At 36.8% G+C, this 15,788-nt stretch overlaps 1 protein-coding gene across 1 annotated transcript in view; it reads right to left on the minus strand.

Moving 5' to 3' along the window:
- LOC129244407 (mucin-5AC-like) overlaps positions 1 to 15,788 on the minus strand; it is a 96,822-nt gene that overhangs the window by 13,959 nt on the left and 67,075 nt on the right. The window contains exon 3 of the mRNA XM_054882027.1: positions 5,082 to 6,034. Within this exon, the coding sequence (XP_054738002.1) occupies positions 5,082 to 6,011 (930 nt within the window). The 5' untranslated portion in view covers positions 6,012 to 6,034. The remainder of the gene's footprint in view (positions 1 to 5,081; positions 6,035 to 15,788) is intronic.

Raw genomic sequence — 15,788 nt, forward strand, 5'->3', positions numbered from 1 at the left:
GTTTGGCCGAGCTCCTCCTCCTATTTGTGGTGTGCGTCTTGATGTTGTTCCACAAATGGAGGGACCTACAGTTTCAAACCGACTCCGAACGGCAAATATTTTTATGAGGATCTTTTTCATGGCAGAAATACCCTCGGAGGTTTGCCATTGCCTGCCGAAGGGCGACCGCTATTAGAAAAATGTTTTTATAATATTAATTTTGGTTTCACCGAGATTCGAACAAACGTTCTCTCTGTGAATTCCGAATGATAATTACGCACCAACCCATTCGGCTACGGCGGCCGAAATTCATTTTCTTAAAAAACGTTGGCTAAGTTTTAAGTACAATTTAACACTTGAATTAATTGAAATGGAATGGAATGGATGGAACATTGTTTATTGTGAAATGGCAAGATAATGCTAAAATATGGAACGGAATAACACAAAATACGATATAAAAAAATGTAATGAAATGAAATGAAAAAGAGATATAGGAAAGAAATGATTTTAATTTAAATGTGTAAAATGGAAAGAAATATAACAAATGGAATAATATTCAGTGGGGTAAAAGCATAATTTAAAATTGAAAAATAATGTACAGAAAAGAAATTAATTTAAAGAAACGAAATGAAATGAAACAAAATAAACTAAAGTAAAAAAATCAAATAATATGGAATTACACAAAATGGTATGAATTGGTATGGAACATAATGAAAAGAAAATAACTGAACAAACGAAGCTTGAAATTAGTTTTAATATCATATATAAACCTATTACATGTAAAATAGAAAGACAAAAATAAAAATTAAAATGAAAAGAATAAAAAAGATTAAAAAAATTTAAATGACAACAAGTTAAAGAAAACAATATGAATTAAAATGAAGCATATTAAAAGATAAAAATAAAATAAAACAAAAAAATGAAATAGAATAAACTAAAGCGAACTAAACTAAAGTAAAAGAAAATGAAATAAATGAATGTAAAATAAATTAAAGCTTTCATATTTTTATTTTGAGAGCTCAAGGTGGGATTAACAATAAAAAACAAATTAAGTGTTTGATTTTAAATAATTTTCTATATTTCGACATAAATTCCGTTAGGAATAATATTCAAAAAGACTAAGATGTACCGGGCCAAGAAACTAAAATTATTTATATCAAATTAAATTAAAATAAAATTAAATAAAATAAAGTAAAATAAAATAAAAGAAAAAAAATAAAATAATATAAAATAAAATAAAATATTTATTTTGAATGAATTTACATCATACTGTTCGTCTATTTGGTCTAAACCTCAGCAATACAACCCTCGGCAAGCTGGATAGCAGAAGTGAAGGAAAAGCACTCTAGTATTCCAATACTTGGTTTCTCAGCCGTAACACCTGAAGAGGTTGCGAAAGTTGCTCGAAGGCTCCACAATTGGAAAACTCCAGGCTGCGACAACTTGCATGCTTACTGGTTCAAAAAGCTCACATGTATACACGACAAACTTGCAGCCCTCTTCACCAAGATAATAACCGGCGAAGAAGAATTGCCAAATTTTGCAACGCTTGGCACGACATATATGATTCCAAAATGTGATGAAATCAACGACCCTTCAAAATTCAGGCCCATCACCTGTCTGCCAGTTATTTACAAAATACTCACGTCTTGCATAACTAACATCTTTTATGAGCATATCGAAACACATAATCTGAGTGCAGAAGAGCAGAAAGGATGTAGACGTGCATCACAAGGTTGTAAAGAGCAACTGATTATAGATCAAGTTGTCCTTGGGCAATCTAAACAGAAGAACAGAAACCTCTATGCAGCTTATATTGACTGAATGAAAGCATTCGATTCGGTTCCACACTCCGGGCTTATTGAAGTACTTTGTATTTACAACTTCAATTCCAATATCATACTCTTTCTAGAAAAAGTTATGCAACGCTGGAGGACATGAATAAAAATACCTGGGCCGGAAAGCTCTCAATACACAACCGAAATAAACATTCGAAATGGCATCTTTCAAGGTGACTCCTTGAGTCCGCTCTGGTTTGTTCTCAGCATGAACCCCTTAAGTCACATCCTGAATGAGACGGGACATGGGTTTGTATTAAAACACGGACAGTCTGGAAGATTCCGACTGAGCCATCTTTTTTACGTAGATGATTTGAAACTCTACGCCAGCAATTCCAAACATCTAGATACGCTTTTGAAACGTGTCGAAACCTTCTCCAATGACATTAAAATGCCTATTGGACTTGATAAATACCGAAAGATCACAATAGTTAAAGGTAAAGTGGTTTCTCGACATGTAACTGCGGAATGTAGCGGACTCGACATAACAGAAATGGAGCCGGGAGAGGTATACAAGTACCTTGGAGTTATGCAAAACAGCAGCATAAATACGAGGCAAATGAGGAAAAATCTGATAGCAGGATTTAAAAGGCGCCTTCACGCTGTCTGTAAAACCCAACTTAATGGGAAACACCAAATCCACGCTATTAATTCATTTGTCGTGCCGGTGGTATCGTATAGCTTCGGAATTGTAAAATGGTCATCTACTGAAATAGAAAACCTACAACGAATAATACGTACAATTATGACTAAATACAAGTCACGCCATCCAAAAAGCTCTGTCGTTCGAATGATGCTATCTAGAAAAGCGGGCGGCAGGCGACAGATTGATGTTGAAGCACTGCATGACAAACTTATCTTAAACATAAGAGCATACTTCCAACATAAGTGCTCCCAATCCGATCTGCACAAGGCTGCTAGTGCTGCGGATGATAATTACACCCCACTTCGGATGAATCAATCCTACGAAATCAGGAACGCAACCACAATAGATGAAAAAATCCAAAGATGGTCAGAAATGGCTGTCCACGGCGTATATCGAAAATACTTGCGTAAAGAAGAAGACTCCAACTACCTTCTATATTATGACCGAACAATTCTAAAAAATGTCACAAGAGACCACAATAGGCTAGATATTTTCCTTATTGATAAATCTCAAGCGACTGGTTATATAGTTCATATTGCTGTTCCTCTAAACAGAACCATGCAAAAAACGTATGCAGAAAAAATATCCAAATATTCTGACTTAGGCATTGATGTCGAACGCCAGTGGAAGCTAAGGAAGGTGCACATACTACCAATTATCATCTCAGCCCACGGACTAGTGCATAAAAGCTTAGCAGACAACGTGAAAACTCTTCAACTCCCAGAATATTTAATTTTCGACATGCAGAAAGCAGCTTTACTCAATTCTTGTCATATAATCAGAAACTTTTTACAGTCAACGTTTTTCTAGTTTGTAAAATTGTTAACTATTTTATACTATAATATTTATAGACATTTATTTAATTGTAATCTTTGTACCTGTTATAAATTATTGGCCTGCAGCAAAGCTGTCGCCAATTAATGTAAATCACTCCTTTCTTGGAATGCAATAAAAAATAAATAAAAATAAAATAATAACTTTTATTTCCTAATCCAAAGATAAAGCCCAAAAAACTACTTTTTCTAAATCAAACAACAGAACAAAAATAAAAACAAAATCAAATTATACTTTATTTCAACAAAAAAGTAAATTTCAAAAACATGAACTTTTATTTTAAAAGTAAGAAATAAGAAAAAACAACTTTTATTTCTCAAGAAAAGACATTTTAGTTTCAAAAATTACTTTTCATTTCTGAGTTCAAAATAAATCTGAGTTCAAAATAAAACTTGAAAAGTATCTCTTATATTCAAGCAGAAAAATTTGTTGAAAAGTAAAGTCTTTAAATAAAATTTATTACAGTTACAAATTACCTGAAAGAAAATGAAGCAAGACTTTTTTAACCTCATTCACAAACAATTGTTTAATACGGCGCATTTGTCTCATTCTCTTCTTAGCAGCCAATCTTTGCTACCAAGCAATTAAGAAGATTTCGCTGGAAAGTGTGCCAAGTCCAATATTTTAAAGCGCACATCAATAAATTTGCGACTTGGAACTCGTTCTAACTCGTTTCTCACTAATTATCGAATCTTTTTTACATAGCAGGGAGTTTATTTTTTTAGCTTGTTTGCAGCTTAAGATTTTTGCACTTCGTGTTTTTTTGTTGATATTGCAGTCTACGCCAGCAGTGTTTGGTCTTGTAGCTCGAAATATGTGCTGACTTCTCTGTGCATACCACACCTCTCGATGCTCAAAACCAGGCCAAAGTCAAAGTCAAGCAGCGACCCACAGAAAAAAACACACAAAAAAATAAATCATGAAAATAAACAGGTAGCCTAACAGGCATAAAGGTAGTTTGGATGCGGAATAGGTTGCAGTTATTTACTCGTTCTTTGCGGCAAATGAGGTTTATGCAGAGTGCCAGGGTAAAGCAAACAACGAAAAAAAAAAATAATAATATGCGAATGCTAAAATGAGTAGGCGGCTGCGCTTAAGATGTTAATTCCAGTTAAATCAAATGATCGGCTATGAAGAGGGACATGAAAGTAGCCCGAAAAGTGGTGACAGTTTTGCCTTTTGTTATTTTTTTATTGTTTTATTACCTAATATTATTTGGCAGTGACAAAACAAAAGAATGCGAAAAGAAATAAATGAGGTGAATCCAAAATTATTAAAAAAAAAAAAACTAAGGGTACGCCGCCGCTGTCTTTTGACTCGATTTGTAGGTTAACAAGGCTTGCCAAGCAAATTAATAAAACTCGAGAATTTCAGCAAAACTTGTTAAGTATGGCAACTCTCAAAGTCCACTTTCCCATAAGTAAATCGCAAGTTGCTGCTTTGCTTGCTACCTGTTGCTGATTTTATCCGCAATGTGATTTTTGGCAAAACGCCGACTGTCACACGCTTTTTGCGGAGCCGCAATTCTACACAAGCAGCCGCAACGTAAGCTCACAAACGCAACTTGCTCCACACCTTCAATGCGGCTAACATCTGTTTGTTCTTTTGTCGTCTACTTTTGTGACAAATGAAGTTGTTTTCTGGCACTCACGCGCACATTCTCCAATCATGTTGCAACAACGCTGCTCTCTGCGCTGCCGCCAGTTCGATCAAAGTGTTTACTTGCCACTTGAAATATTTTCTTCAAGGTACAAATAATCGCACAATCAAATATTTCCACTTACCGATTCTGTTTTTATGTTGAGTGCCACATGTGGCAGCAATGTTGCCGTCTCAGCGATTGGCGAAGGTGTACGTTGGTGTTGCCCTGTTGCAGTTGGCGATGTTGCGGTCGCTGTCATAGCCAGCGCCGCTGTTGTCGTCGTTGCCTGCGCTGTTGCCTGCGCTGTTGCCAACATACCGCCTGTCGCACCAATGCCATTGGCAGATGTAGAGCCGCAACTACCGTTGCTTGCTTCCAAAACGCTGGGTGTGCCAGGTGCCGCGCCCGATGCCGCTGAGGAAAGCGGTGGTGATGTTGGTGAGATACCGCCGCGTACTGACGACGCGACCGCCGATGTGGAGTACGGCGACCCCGCTATGCTGCAAGGCGATTTGTTGGCATTTGAATTGGGCGCAACTGCCGCTGTCGTCGATGACGAAGCAGTCGAGGATGAGGACGAAGTGGATGAAGTCATCGATGAGTTAGAAGAAGAGGACGATGTCGACGATGAAGAAGAGGAACAGGCCGTCGCGGCCCCTACTGTAGTGCTGACGATTCGAGTGCCTGTTATAGGCGTGGGTGTGCGTTGTTGCTGTTGTAGCGCAGGTGTTGTCGGACGACAACCGTTCGGTGAGATGGCCAATATTTGCGTTGGCGTTGTTGTTGTGGGTGGTGGCGGTGTATCGCCGGGGCTGGACGTGCCCGTGGCGGTGAGGCTGACAGTGGCTGAAATGCTGCCGCTCAAATGATGCACGCTGGCGTCCACGAAGGGGCTGGTATTTGTTGAGGGTTCACGCTTGATGACAATGCCACCACCGGCGGTCGAGGTAGTGCCCAATGAGGCGGCTGTAATGGCGGCTTCGCATGGCAAGACAGTGCCGAGCATGGTCGGCGCGTTATCGGCTTTGCGGTTGCTTGGCTGGCTCTCCGATTCCTCACAGCCCTCTGCCATGTCAGTGAGGCATTGTGGAGAGACTAAGTGAGGTTGGATGACATAGAGGAAGAAAAAGAAGAAAACGAGAAAAAAGTGCATACAACATCAGACAAATGGTAACATAGTATTGTATTGCAGTAACGATTTCAATTTTTAAATAAAACTGAATAATTGCGTATGTGTGATAATAAGTAATTTTGCCTATAAATTCTGGATATTGGGTATATAACTTGGGGATGAAATGTTACTTTCAACTTGTCTTATTCAACTCAATGAATTTCTGTTGAAAGTTTTTTGTATCAAAATCTGTGATAAGCAGTTCAGCGCAAAATTTGTTTAAAAATTACCTCAATCTTTAGATTTTCTATTAAAGTAATCACTCACCAACGCATAACCAAAGCCAATGAAGCCGTTAACTCATACCTAAATGAATTAAATACATACTTTCACAAATGGAAGCTAAAACTAAACTTCAATAAAAGCGAAACCACTATTGTTAAAGGAATACTTTAAAACTTATATCCAAATGCTCGTAAATATGAGCCTCAAATTAAAATAAATGGATTCAACATAAAATACAAAGACCAAATTACTTGGGCATAATTTTGGATAGCAAATTCACCTTTGTAGAATTCACATGTAGATTTCATTTTGACAAAAGCAAAAAAAATGTTCTTTAGCTATTGTAATTTAGTAAGAAGGCAGGGTGGACTATCGAACTGCATTAAAATAAATATTTACAAACAAATAATTTGACCAATCACATCATATGCTCATCCTATATGGTTCAACATTTCGTCGAAACAAATGGAGAGGCTAAGACGATTTGAACGATATGTTTTAAGAATTTGTAGCGGTCTTAACCGCCAACCTTACAGAAGTGGTACTTTTCGGAAAAGAGTTTCTAATAAAAGTTTATATGAAAAATGTAGAATATCACGCATAGACTTTTTCTTAATGAAATCGTTAGTAAGATTTGTTCATAAACTGACATTCATAGAAAATGAACTGATAAACAAATATCTGTCAAGGGCAAGGGAAATATCATTACCTCTAACAGAAAAACATTTATCACCAATATATTTAAAAATACTAAAAAATAATAATATGTTACATAAAAATAGTAAAGCAATATATTATCATAGGCGATACAATACTTACAACGTCAACGACGAAAATTTAGTTTATAACATTGATCAATTTATAGCCAAATAAATTATAGAAGTTTAATATACGTTATCTCCTTTTTAAGCCCTTTTTGGGAGAATATAAATAAGTTTTAAAATTATGTCAAAAACATCCCAAATAATAATCATAACCTATTGTATATATCAAAAGAAAAATAAGTTTTAAACTCCTAGATAAATACAAATGTATGTTAGGATAATGCTAACCAATTTAATTTTATAATAACTTTGTAAACTCCTATGTTAAAATGATTTTGGGCAATAAATGAAATGAAATGAAATTAAAGTAATCAAATTTTGTCTCCACGCCTTTATGTATGTAACAAGTCTTCCGAATTTCGCTAAGAATTTTATGCATCTATTTTACGAACGCATTACACATCAGGTCAGGCACACATACTCGTTAAGCCCAAATACACAGCGGCGCTCCTTGGCCGCATCAGCACACCCAAATAGAACTTGATTTTGATATTATTTGCTCCTAAAAGCATGCCAACACCCACCTATACATGCACGCCTATATAAATGCATAAATGTATGCAAGCTATCTCATTACGTAGCCCTTGCCTTACTTGCCTCTCCATGAACTCGCCAGCATGTCGAGCTTAGCTCGACAAATGCAGAATGCAAATATATTTTGCAAACTTTGCCACCTTCACACAAAAAGTTTCAAATGCGAACTGTACTTACGTATTGTATGTATGTATTTATCCATGCATGTATGTGTGTGTGTGTGTCTGCATGTGCGCATTTGTCCGCATCGTACCATAAAACTCGCCTCGAACAATTACTTGCCCGCCATGCATGTTGTGCCGTTCTACCCTCTCAAACGCCCCTTCTTCACGCCCAATCTCCCCTCCTGCTCTCCTCCGCTATTACTAAAGCTGTCTTACTTAATGTTCACATATTTTAGAATTTACATTTTATGCAAACATTATCGAATATTTTGTGCACTTAAACTCACACTCTTGCATTAATTTCATTAATTATCATTTGACGATGAGGAACAGGGGGTCCAAGGAGCCGAAAGTATTGCAGCAATGATTGCACATATACATATGAAAAGTGGGTGTATAGGTGCATGTATATACATGTAAATATTTTAGTGCATGTATTTGTGTACACACATACATACATAGTAACCGAAATGCATTACCGAAGACATTCAAATGACCAAGGCTATCGGTAAGAATGTGAACGCAGTGAAGGAAAATGCAAATGAAGAAGCGGGAAAGTTGAAAGATAAGGAAAAGTCTGAATTGAAAACTCAGGAGGAGAGCTGAAAAGTTTTGTTTCAAATCGATATGAGAAATGCTGCTGGTAGGAGAAGAGCAGCGAAGGCATGAAAACAGCAAACTAATGTGGAGAGGTCAGAGGTTAGTAGAAACACAATTTTCCAAAAAAGTGGAAAAATGGCGATGAGATGAAGGGCTCAACAACATAGGTAACTTGAAGGCAATGTAATTATTTAAATTATTTATATATTTCAGACAAAACTGATTAAAACTCTCGTACAGTGCACCCAATTACAGAGTGAGTACTGGACTATGAGGGCTGAAGTGCAATTTTGATAATGTTTTTGTCGTGGCGTAATCTGAGAAGAACTGGGTTGGAGGTGACAAAATAGCGAACGAAAAATGTTAGGTTTGGTTGATATAAACAAGAAAACATGGAACATAAAGGAAAAGAGCACAGATAGATGGTAGTATTTACAAACGAAAAAAAAATTAAAAGAGGTTTTGGATTGGAGGATGACGACCAACAGTGGCCAATTACGTTTGTAAATATTAATCGTTTCAAGCTACTGATGAAATTCACCAGTGTGTGATTTTTAAACCTGCTTTATCCACAGGTGTAGGTAAAAAGTCAGAGCCCAGAAGTCTGAATCTTAGCCGGATGACAGCAGGGCAGCTGAGGTGAAGGTGACAGCTTCTACAGACACGACTTGAAGCAATCTCTAGTCTCACCGCATGTATACCTAACATACAATGCCCGTAAGGATATCCACCAAATTCAAGAGATGAGGCTTTGCTAGCTGTAGAGGTTTCCCCCAAGTGCTTCCGATCTACCCATGACCAGAAGTATCTCGCGACTTTTCATTGATGAGTTGACATGAGGCCCATCTTTCCACAAGCAGACCACAGGTTCTTAAGAGAACTCCAATGCTCTCATTTCTCTCATTCCTTTCATCTTATATAGAAACTCTCTAAAAAATATGCAAGTGTTCCACCATTTCAACACATTTTACAAAGGCAGTTTTTGCAGAGAAATACTCATCATTGATTTAGTTACTTGGATATTTTCTAGTGCTAGTCCAGGTAAGTTGGTAACACTGTTGCAACAGCAAACATTCAGCGCATCTGTGTGAGTAAAGAACGATTAGAGCGTAAAAGGGCATAAAATATATATCTATTTGGGTTTGTTGTTGCTGAATAATTGAGAGTGGTCAGTTGAACAGCTGCTCGAAAAGGCTTTCACACTTACCAACACACATACACTCATAATATTTCTGTAAGTTTTGTGTATCGATAGTAATACTACACATAAGCACAAGAGCGGCAGCTAAGCGGAACGAATGCGAGTAGAGTAAATGCATTACAAAATATAGCAAAAACATTCCTGTGAAACGAAATAAGGGCAGAATATGGCATGAAGCGGAGTGCTTACTCTTGTAGAGGGCGTAAGTTCTACAGACTGCTCTTTGCATGTAAATGTATGTATGTATGTATGTATGCATCGTATATGTGAATTCAAATGTGGTCGTACCAGAAAGTCGAAAATGAGGCGAACCTGCATAAGCCGTCTCAAGTACAAAATTTGAAATTTGTAAGTGAAATTGTTTTGGAGAATTCTAAGAGAGACGTGGAGAAGGTCAGCCTTTGTTTGTAGATATCTGGTATAAAAATATCTATTTATTTTATTTGTTAATAATAATTTATGCAATAAAATTAAACAAAGTGAATGCATGCATACAACGTAGCACTAGCATCGAAGCCTACAGACATCCGAAAAATAGGTCCTTATTTTGTATAGTGATTTATTGTTTTTCAAGAACATTGTGGTGGTTGCCGCAGCTAGACTTATTGTGCTTTGAATATGTACGAGTAAATGCCTTTAATATTCAGGATCGAGGATTCAATCCCAACATCTCGACGAAAAATCAACTGATAGCGGTTACTTATATATAGGCCACTGCAAGAAAGTGCGCAGTGCGGCCATGCTCTGGCCCTTCAGAAGTGGCCTAGACCTTGCGGGCCTCCATGGGAGACACCCAACCGAAAATTATAAAGTTTACATGCATATCAGAAGTCTCACAAGCCACCAGCGGAAGTTTTAAGCTCAGAAAAATTAAGAAAATTGTTTTTTCGAAATGAACAAAAAAAAATTATGTTTGGAAAAAAATGAGAATGCAGCTACAGTTCAACCAAAGAACGACGTCAAAAAGTTGCATACGGTTTTGAAATTACAAAAAAAAAATTATATTTTATTATTATATAGTATGCACAATATGTTTGGAATATATAATAGTTTTAAGCCAATTGGTATAAAAGCTTATTAGATAGAGCCTACGCAAATTCCAGGCAGTAGGTCAGATCGGCCTTGTGCGTTGCAGGTTATTAGTTTAAATGCTTGTGAAGTCAACCAAAATGATTTGGTGGTACAAAGTACATAAAAAATATATTATTAAGTGTTTCTACATAAATTGTTTGCAAAAATTAAAATTTTGTGTCAACAGAATCAAAATAATGATAGATGATATGAAATAAAGGGAAGGTGAATGGACTATTTTTTCCCAATAAATAAAAACGGCGATTAACACCATATCCACTGATAGCCTAGAAATCTAAATCGATTAAGATTTGACTGAGTTGTGGAGGTTTCCTTCAACTTATCATCTAAATAAAGTAAAAAATTGCATACAAAATCTTCAGCGTAGTATTTTTCCTTTTTCTTTTAGTATTTTTCCGAAATATTTCGGCTGTAGTCATAGAATATATTCAGTTCTATAATTCCGGTTACAAAACAGGAAACTTTTCGCCGAATCTACCTAAATATATCTACATATGTTTACTTGCTCTAGCCACTATTAATTCGGGCCCCTACGACTCCTTCCCATATAAACTCCGCTGTAGAATTATAAACTCACCTCCATTTTTTTATCAAAATATAGTTCCTACTACCACAAAAACTAAGTAAGGAAAAGCTTAAAACTTGGTACAAAATTTAAACTTTTTAAACAGAATTCTTTGAATAATTCGAGCATATACTTTATGTAGAAGCACAGGCGTTAAGTCTCCGCGAAAAAAATAATAAAAAAATCAACGATATTTATTAGGCACTTGCAAATTTCACTTTGTTACACCAAAGTTCAATGAGCTAAAAACTGCATACACAGAAAGGTTATAGAAATTATGGTGAAAAAGTTGAAAGTTTTGATTAAATCTTATTGATTTTTTTAAACTTTGTATAAAGTTTGAAACTTTGCAATATAAGGGTTTTGTTGCAGTACAAACTATACCTTTATAAAAAAAATGGTGGAGTGCATATGAGAAGAAATCGTAGGAGTAAGAGTGGTGAGGACAAGTATATCTACTAACAAGAAATTAGTTCACTTTTTCCTTTAATTTAAGATTAATGATAAATTATTCTGAGGACGCTAAGGATATTACAAGAAATGAAAGTTCAACGATTAAATTCCCAACATGTATGTATGAAAATTTTACAAAATATTATCCAAATATTTTATTTGATATTTTTAAAAGTTTGAATGAAATACGTCATTGACTACAGGAGAAATAAAATAGAGTCATTTACTTATGCTTTTAGCTTTTGCGCCATAAATATCCTCTTAAAGAAGTTTAGAGCTTTCACACAATTTTAATATTACGCCCCAAGCTCTTGAATACCCTAAGATCTGAAACCTTTCATTTGAACTTATTTGAAATATGTTTTATTAAAAAAAATCCCGATTCCTCATAATTCAATTTTTCATAAAAAAATATAAAAATCTGTTTATGAAGCTCATCAACCCACATAGAAAAATTGCGAGTCAAAAATCGATATTTCTGCAATTTTCTACCAGACTGCAATAGTTCCCTCATAAAATACCACAGCTCCACACCTCTCCCTTCCAGCTTACACTTGCATACTCGAAATGTTTCTAATCCTTAATTTTCTAAATTACTTACTTATTCCAATAGGCAACACTATCCTTGTTGTTTTTGCTTCTGTTTGCGAGTATTTGTGGTGGTAGTGGGTTAGGTGACGACAACATTCTAGTGACGACCACGAGCTACCTATAAACATGGCTTGTCCGAGCAGAGCTGAGTACTTTGTTGAAATTCAAATGCACTGCACGATTACGGAGCATATGACGCATCCCGCACACACTCTCATGCATGCGCATATAACACAACCCCTTCTTAGAACAACATAAAGTACACGAATAAACTAATGACAAAATGCAACAATAACAACAAAAATATTCAGCAACACTTTTCTTACATTCACCAGTGAAAACACCTTTAAAATTGCAGGACAAATTCATACACCATCAACTCATTAGTACACACATGCACACGAATGCATGTATTTGTATACGTGCACGAGTATGTGTTTATGAAGCATGACGCAGACTAACTAAAATAAAGGCCCAACTAAAAATTTTTTGTTTTTCAGAAAATTTAAACGAAAAATTTCAACAAAATATCCCTTAGTCAGTATTAGGAGAAGATATATGTATATCTATTCTGGAGGAAATTTGAAACAAAAACCGAGTCGATCTTTTGTTTACTGGTAGAGATGTGCATTGGTTGGTAAAAATATAAAAAATTCAATTTTGAAAAGTTTTGTTTTATGCCACTTTTGGGAAGCACCCGTATGTGCGATATGTACACACATTCAAATATTCTAACATATATATATGTATATATGTATGTATATGTATGTGAATATGCATGCATTGATGCATGTGCAGTTAGTGTGGTCACTGTACCTATGCACTTTGGTAATTCGGTTCGTATTGTTCATAGAATTACCCCCCTCCTACAACCGCAATCTTCCTGCTCCTCATTCACTCTCTACACCAACTTCTGTCTACTACCCCATTCTTCCTCTTCTTTGCCACTTTGGTTGCTTTGTCTGCTCATAATTTCACATTATCCTTACTGGCCCCGCTGCATTTACCGTCACTTAATCGATGAATTGTTTGCCTGTTTGTCCGTCTGTTTGTATCGGTTGCATTCCTTGCAGTCTGACGGCGTCTTCAATGAGCAAACGACGTCGACGGTCGGTGCGAGCTTTGCAGCTGGCATCCGCCCAGCATAGCTATGGATATATTGGTGCGGCACTCGCCCACAACATCTGACGAGCACGTGCCGGTCAGCCAGCTGAGCTGAATTTGGACTGTCTTTGCTGTGCTGTTGACCATGCAGTAGGGAACATGACCCTCCTTCTCCCACCCACCCATTCATTGGTTCACTTCGTTGTTGCTACCATTGTCGATTGGTCTGCTGCAGTCGTATCAACTCGTACAAAAAGTCGTTGCTCGTTCTACGGTATGCAGCGCTTGCAAGTGTGTCCTGTGGACGTTTGTTGTCCTCTGCCCAAGGAGGTTGGCGTTGACATGAACATAATTTTGTTCGTTTGTAGTAATGACCCTTGCTGTTTTCAGTTCATGCGTATGTATGTTACGGGCATTGCTTCTGGGCATGGTATTCTTCGGTTTTTGCAGATTTGTTTACATTTGCCATGAAAAATGGAGTAAAAATTAATATTTTGATGACTTGCATCTATAACAACATTGTTGCATTTCTAGCCTCCTTCAAGACAGCTCCAAATTGAGATTTCTGACCTAGGCGACGGTTTCCACTGCCTATACAAACGCAAGCTCTCTTTCTTTCAAACGCAGGTTCCGGTGAGATGGAGCCCTATTCTTGCATTATGGTTTCATAGGACCAGCATCAGGTAGTACTTGTTTCAAATCTAAATAGCTTTGTGCGTTTTCTAGATAATCAATTTTTCGCAGCCTAAAATAATTAAGCTAGAGACTTTTTGGTTTCTTAAATGTTTTATTGTCCAACTATATTCTTCTATTCTGGTGCAAAAGGGTAGTTTCATTTCAGTTTTGCGCGCTCTTGCTAAAGATTCATTCAGGCAAGCCTTTGTTTTGGACAATTCGTTTGCCTTCTTATTTGCGTCAATGTTTCGAGGATAAGCAAAAGCATGGAGGCTTTGAGCACAATTCCATTTTACACTGATTGACCGTGCTGAGACTTAGTAATAGGGGTTTCTACTGCTGGCAGCATTATCTGACTGTCGACAAATATTAGGGCTCTATTCTAGTCAGTAATTCCATTTCTTAAGAATCTATAGCTCTCATATAACCCTCACACTTTCTGAGAATATGCGAGTCTTCCTGTCGCCACACAGAAGCCCAGCTGAAATGCGTCAGTGTAGAGCAAGATGACTCTTTTACGCACGACTGAAGCTCTAGTTGAAAAGCATAGCCGAAAGTCCTTGTCGCAGCTTGGACTGTTTATTATCTGGTCTGGAGCTAAGGTAGGTACCGCAATACACATACAATAGTTAACACTAGTATTGGCAATCTACAGAATCGCTTTTCTCCGCACTATGCAGACTAATTTCCCTATGTTGCGTTCCAGTATACCGTTAAACATATTTTTGCAAAGCGATTATGTCTCAAATCTGTGTATTATAGTAGCCATTTTTTACAACACTTAAATGATTAATTTTCCACAATTGGAAAGTTGCTGCAACAAAGTTAGCCATTACAACAACACTGCACTGCCACTGCCACATCTTTTCATATTCTAATTACAATTTGGTGTAAAAAAGCGACGGCTGAAAAGTGAGGAAAACATAGTTTGCAGCCGAACAATAATTATACCGGTTCTATTAAGTGGATGTGGACGAGGACGTGGTTGAGGATGTAGAGTGAATACGATGGAAGAGAATGGTTGCAGATGGAGCACAGGCCTATAAAATGAAATGCTCTGTGCTGTAGCAAAGCGAATGTTGATCGGCAACATGTTGCAGCAGCTATCGCAGCAAAGTTGCCATTAGAGTGCTTGCCTGCAATTTAAGCGCACTGATTATATTGACGTTGTTATTGTTGTTTGCCAACATGTTTGTGTGTATGTAAGTATGTGTTTCAACGTGTATTTACGGTGATCAGCACTAATTTTTGTAGTTATTATTGGTTACCTCGACGTTGTTGTTGTGTTATGATAAGTCGCTATTAAACGACGTCAACGATCGATAGGCCAACTTACAAGTATTTAGAGTGCATACGAATATGTCGGCGCATGTGTGCATGTATGTATTTGCTTCTTTGCATTATGCTATTGGCAAAATAGTAATTTTAACTACACACAGGAAGTAGAGCAACTTTTTAGTCGTTGGGACATATACGTACACATGCACATACTTTTCTTTATGTGTCAGTACGACATTACGAGTGTGAGTGTGGGTATGTGTGTGTATTGACATCAATAATCACCATACAACATGGCAATTACAATACGTGAATAGCCGATTTATTGCTGGCATGTAGAAGGCATGAGAAATTGCATTGTTATTGTAGCAA

Source organism: Anastrepha obliqua, chromosome 4 (genome assembly GCF_027943255.1).
Source record: "Anastrepha obliqua isolate idAnaObli1 chromosome 4, idAnaObli1_1.0, whole genome shotgun sequence".
Lineage (NCBI taxonomy): Eukaryota > Metazoa > Arthropoda > Insecta > Diptera > Tephritidae > Anastrepha > Anastrepha obliqua.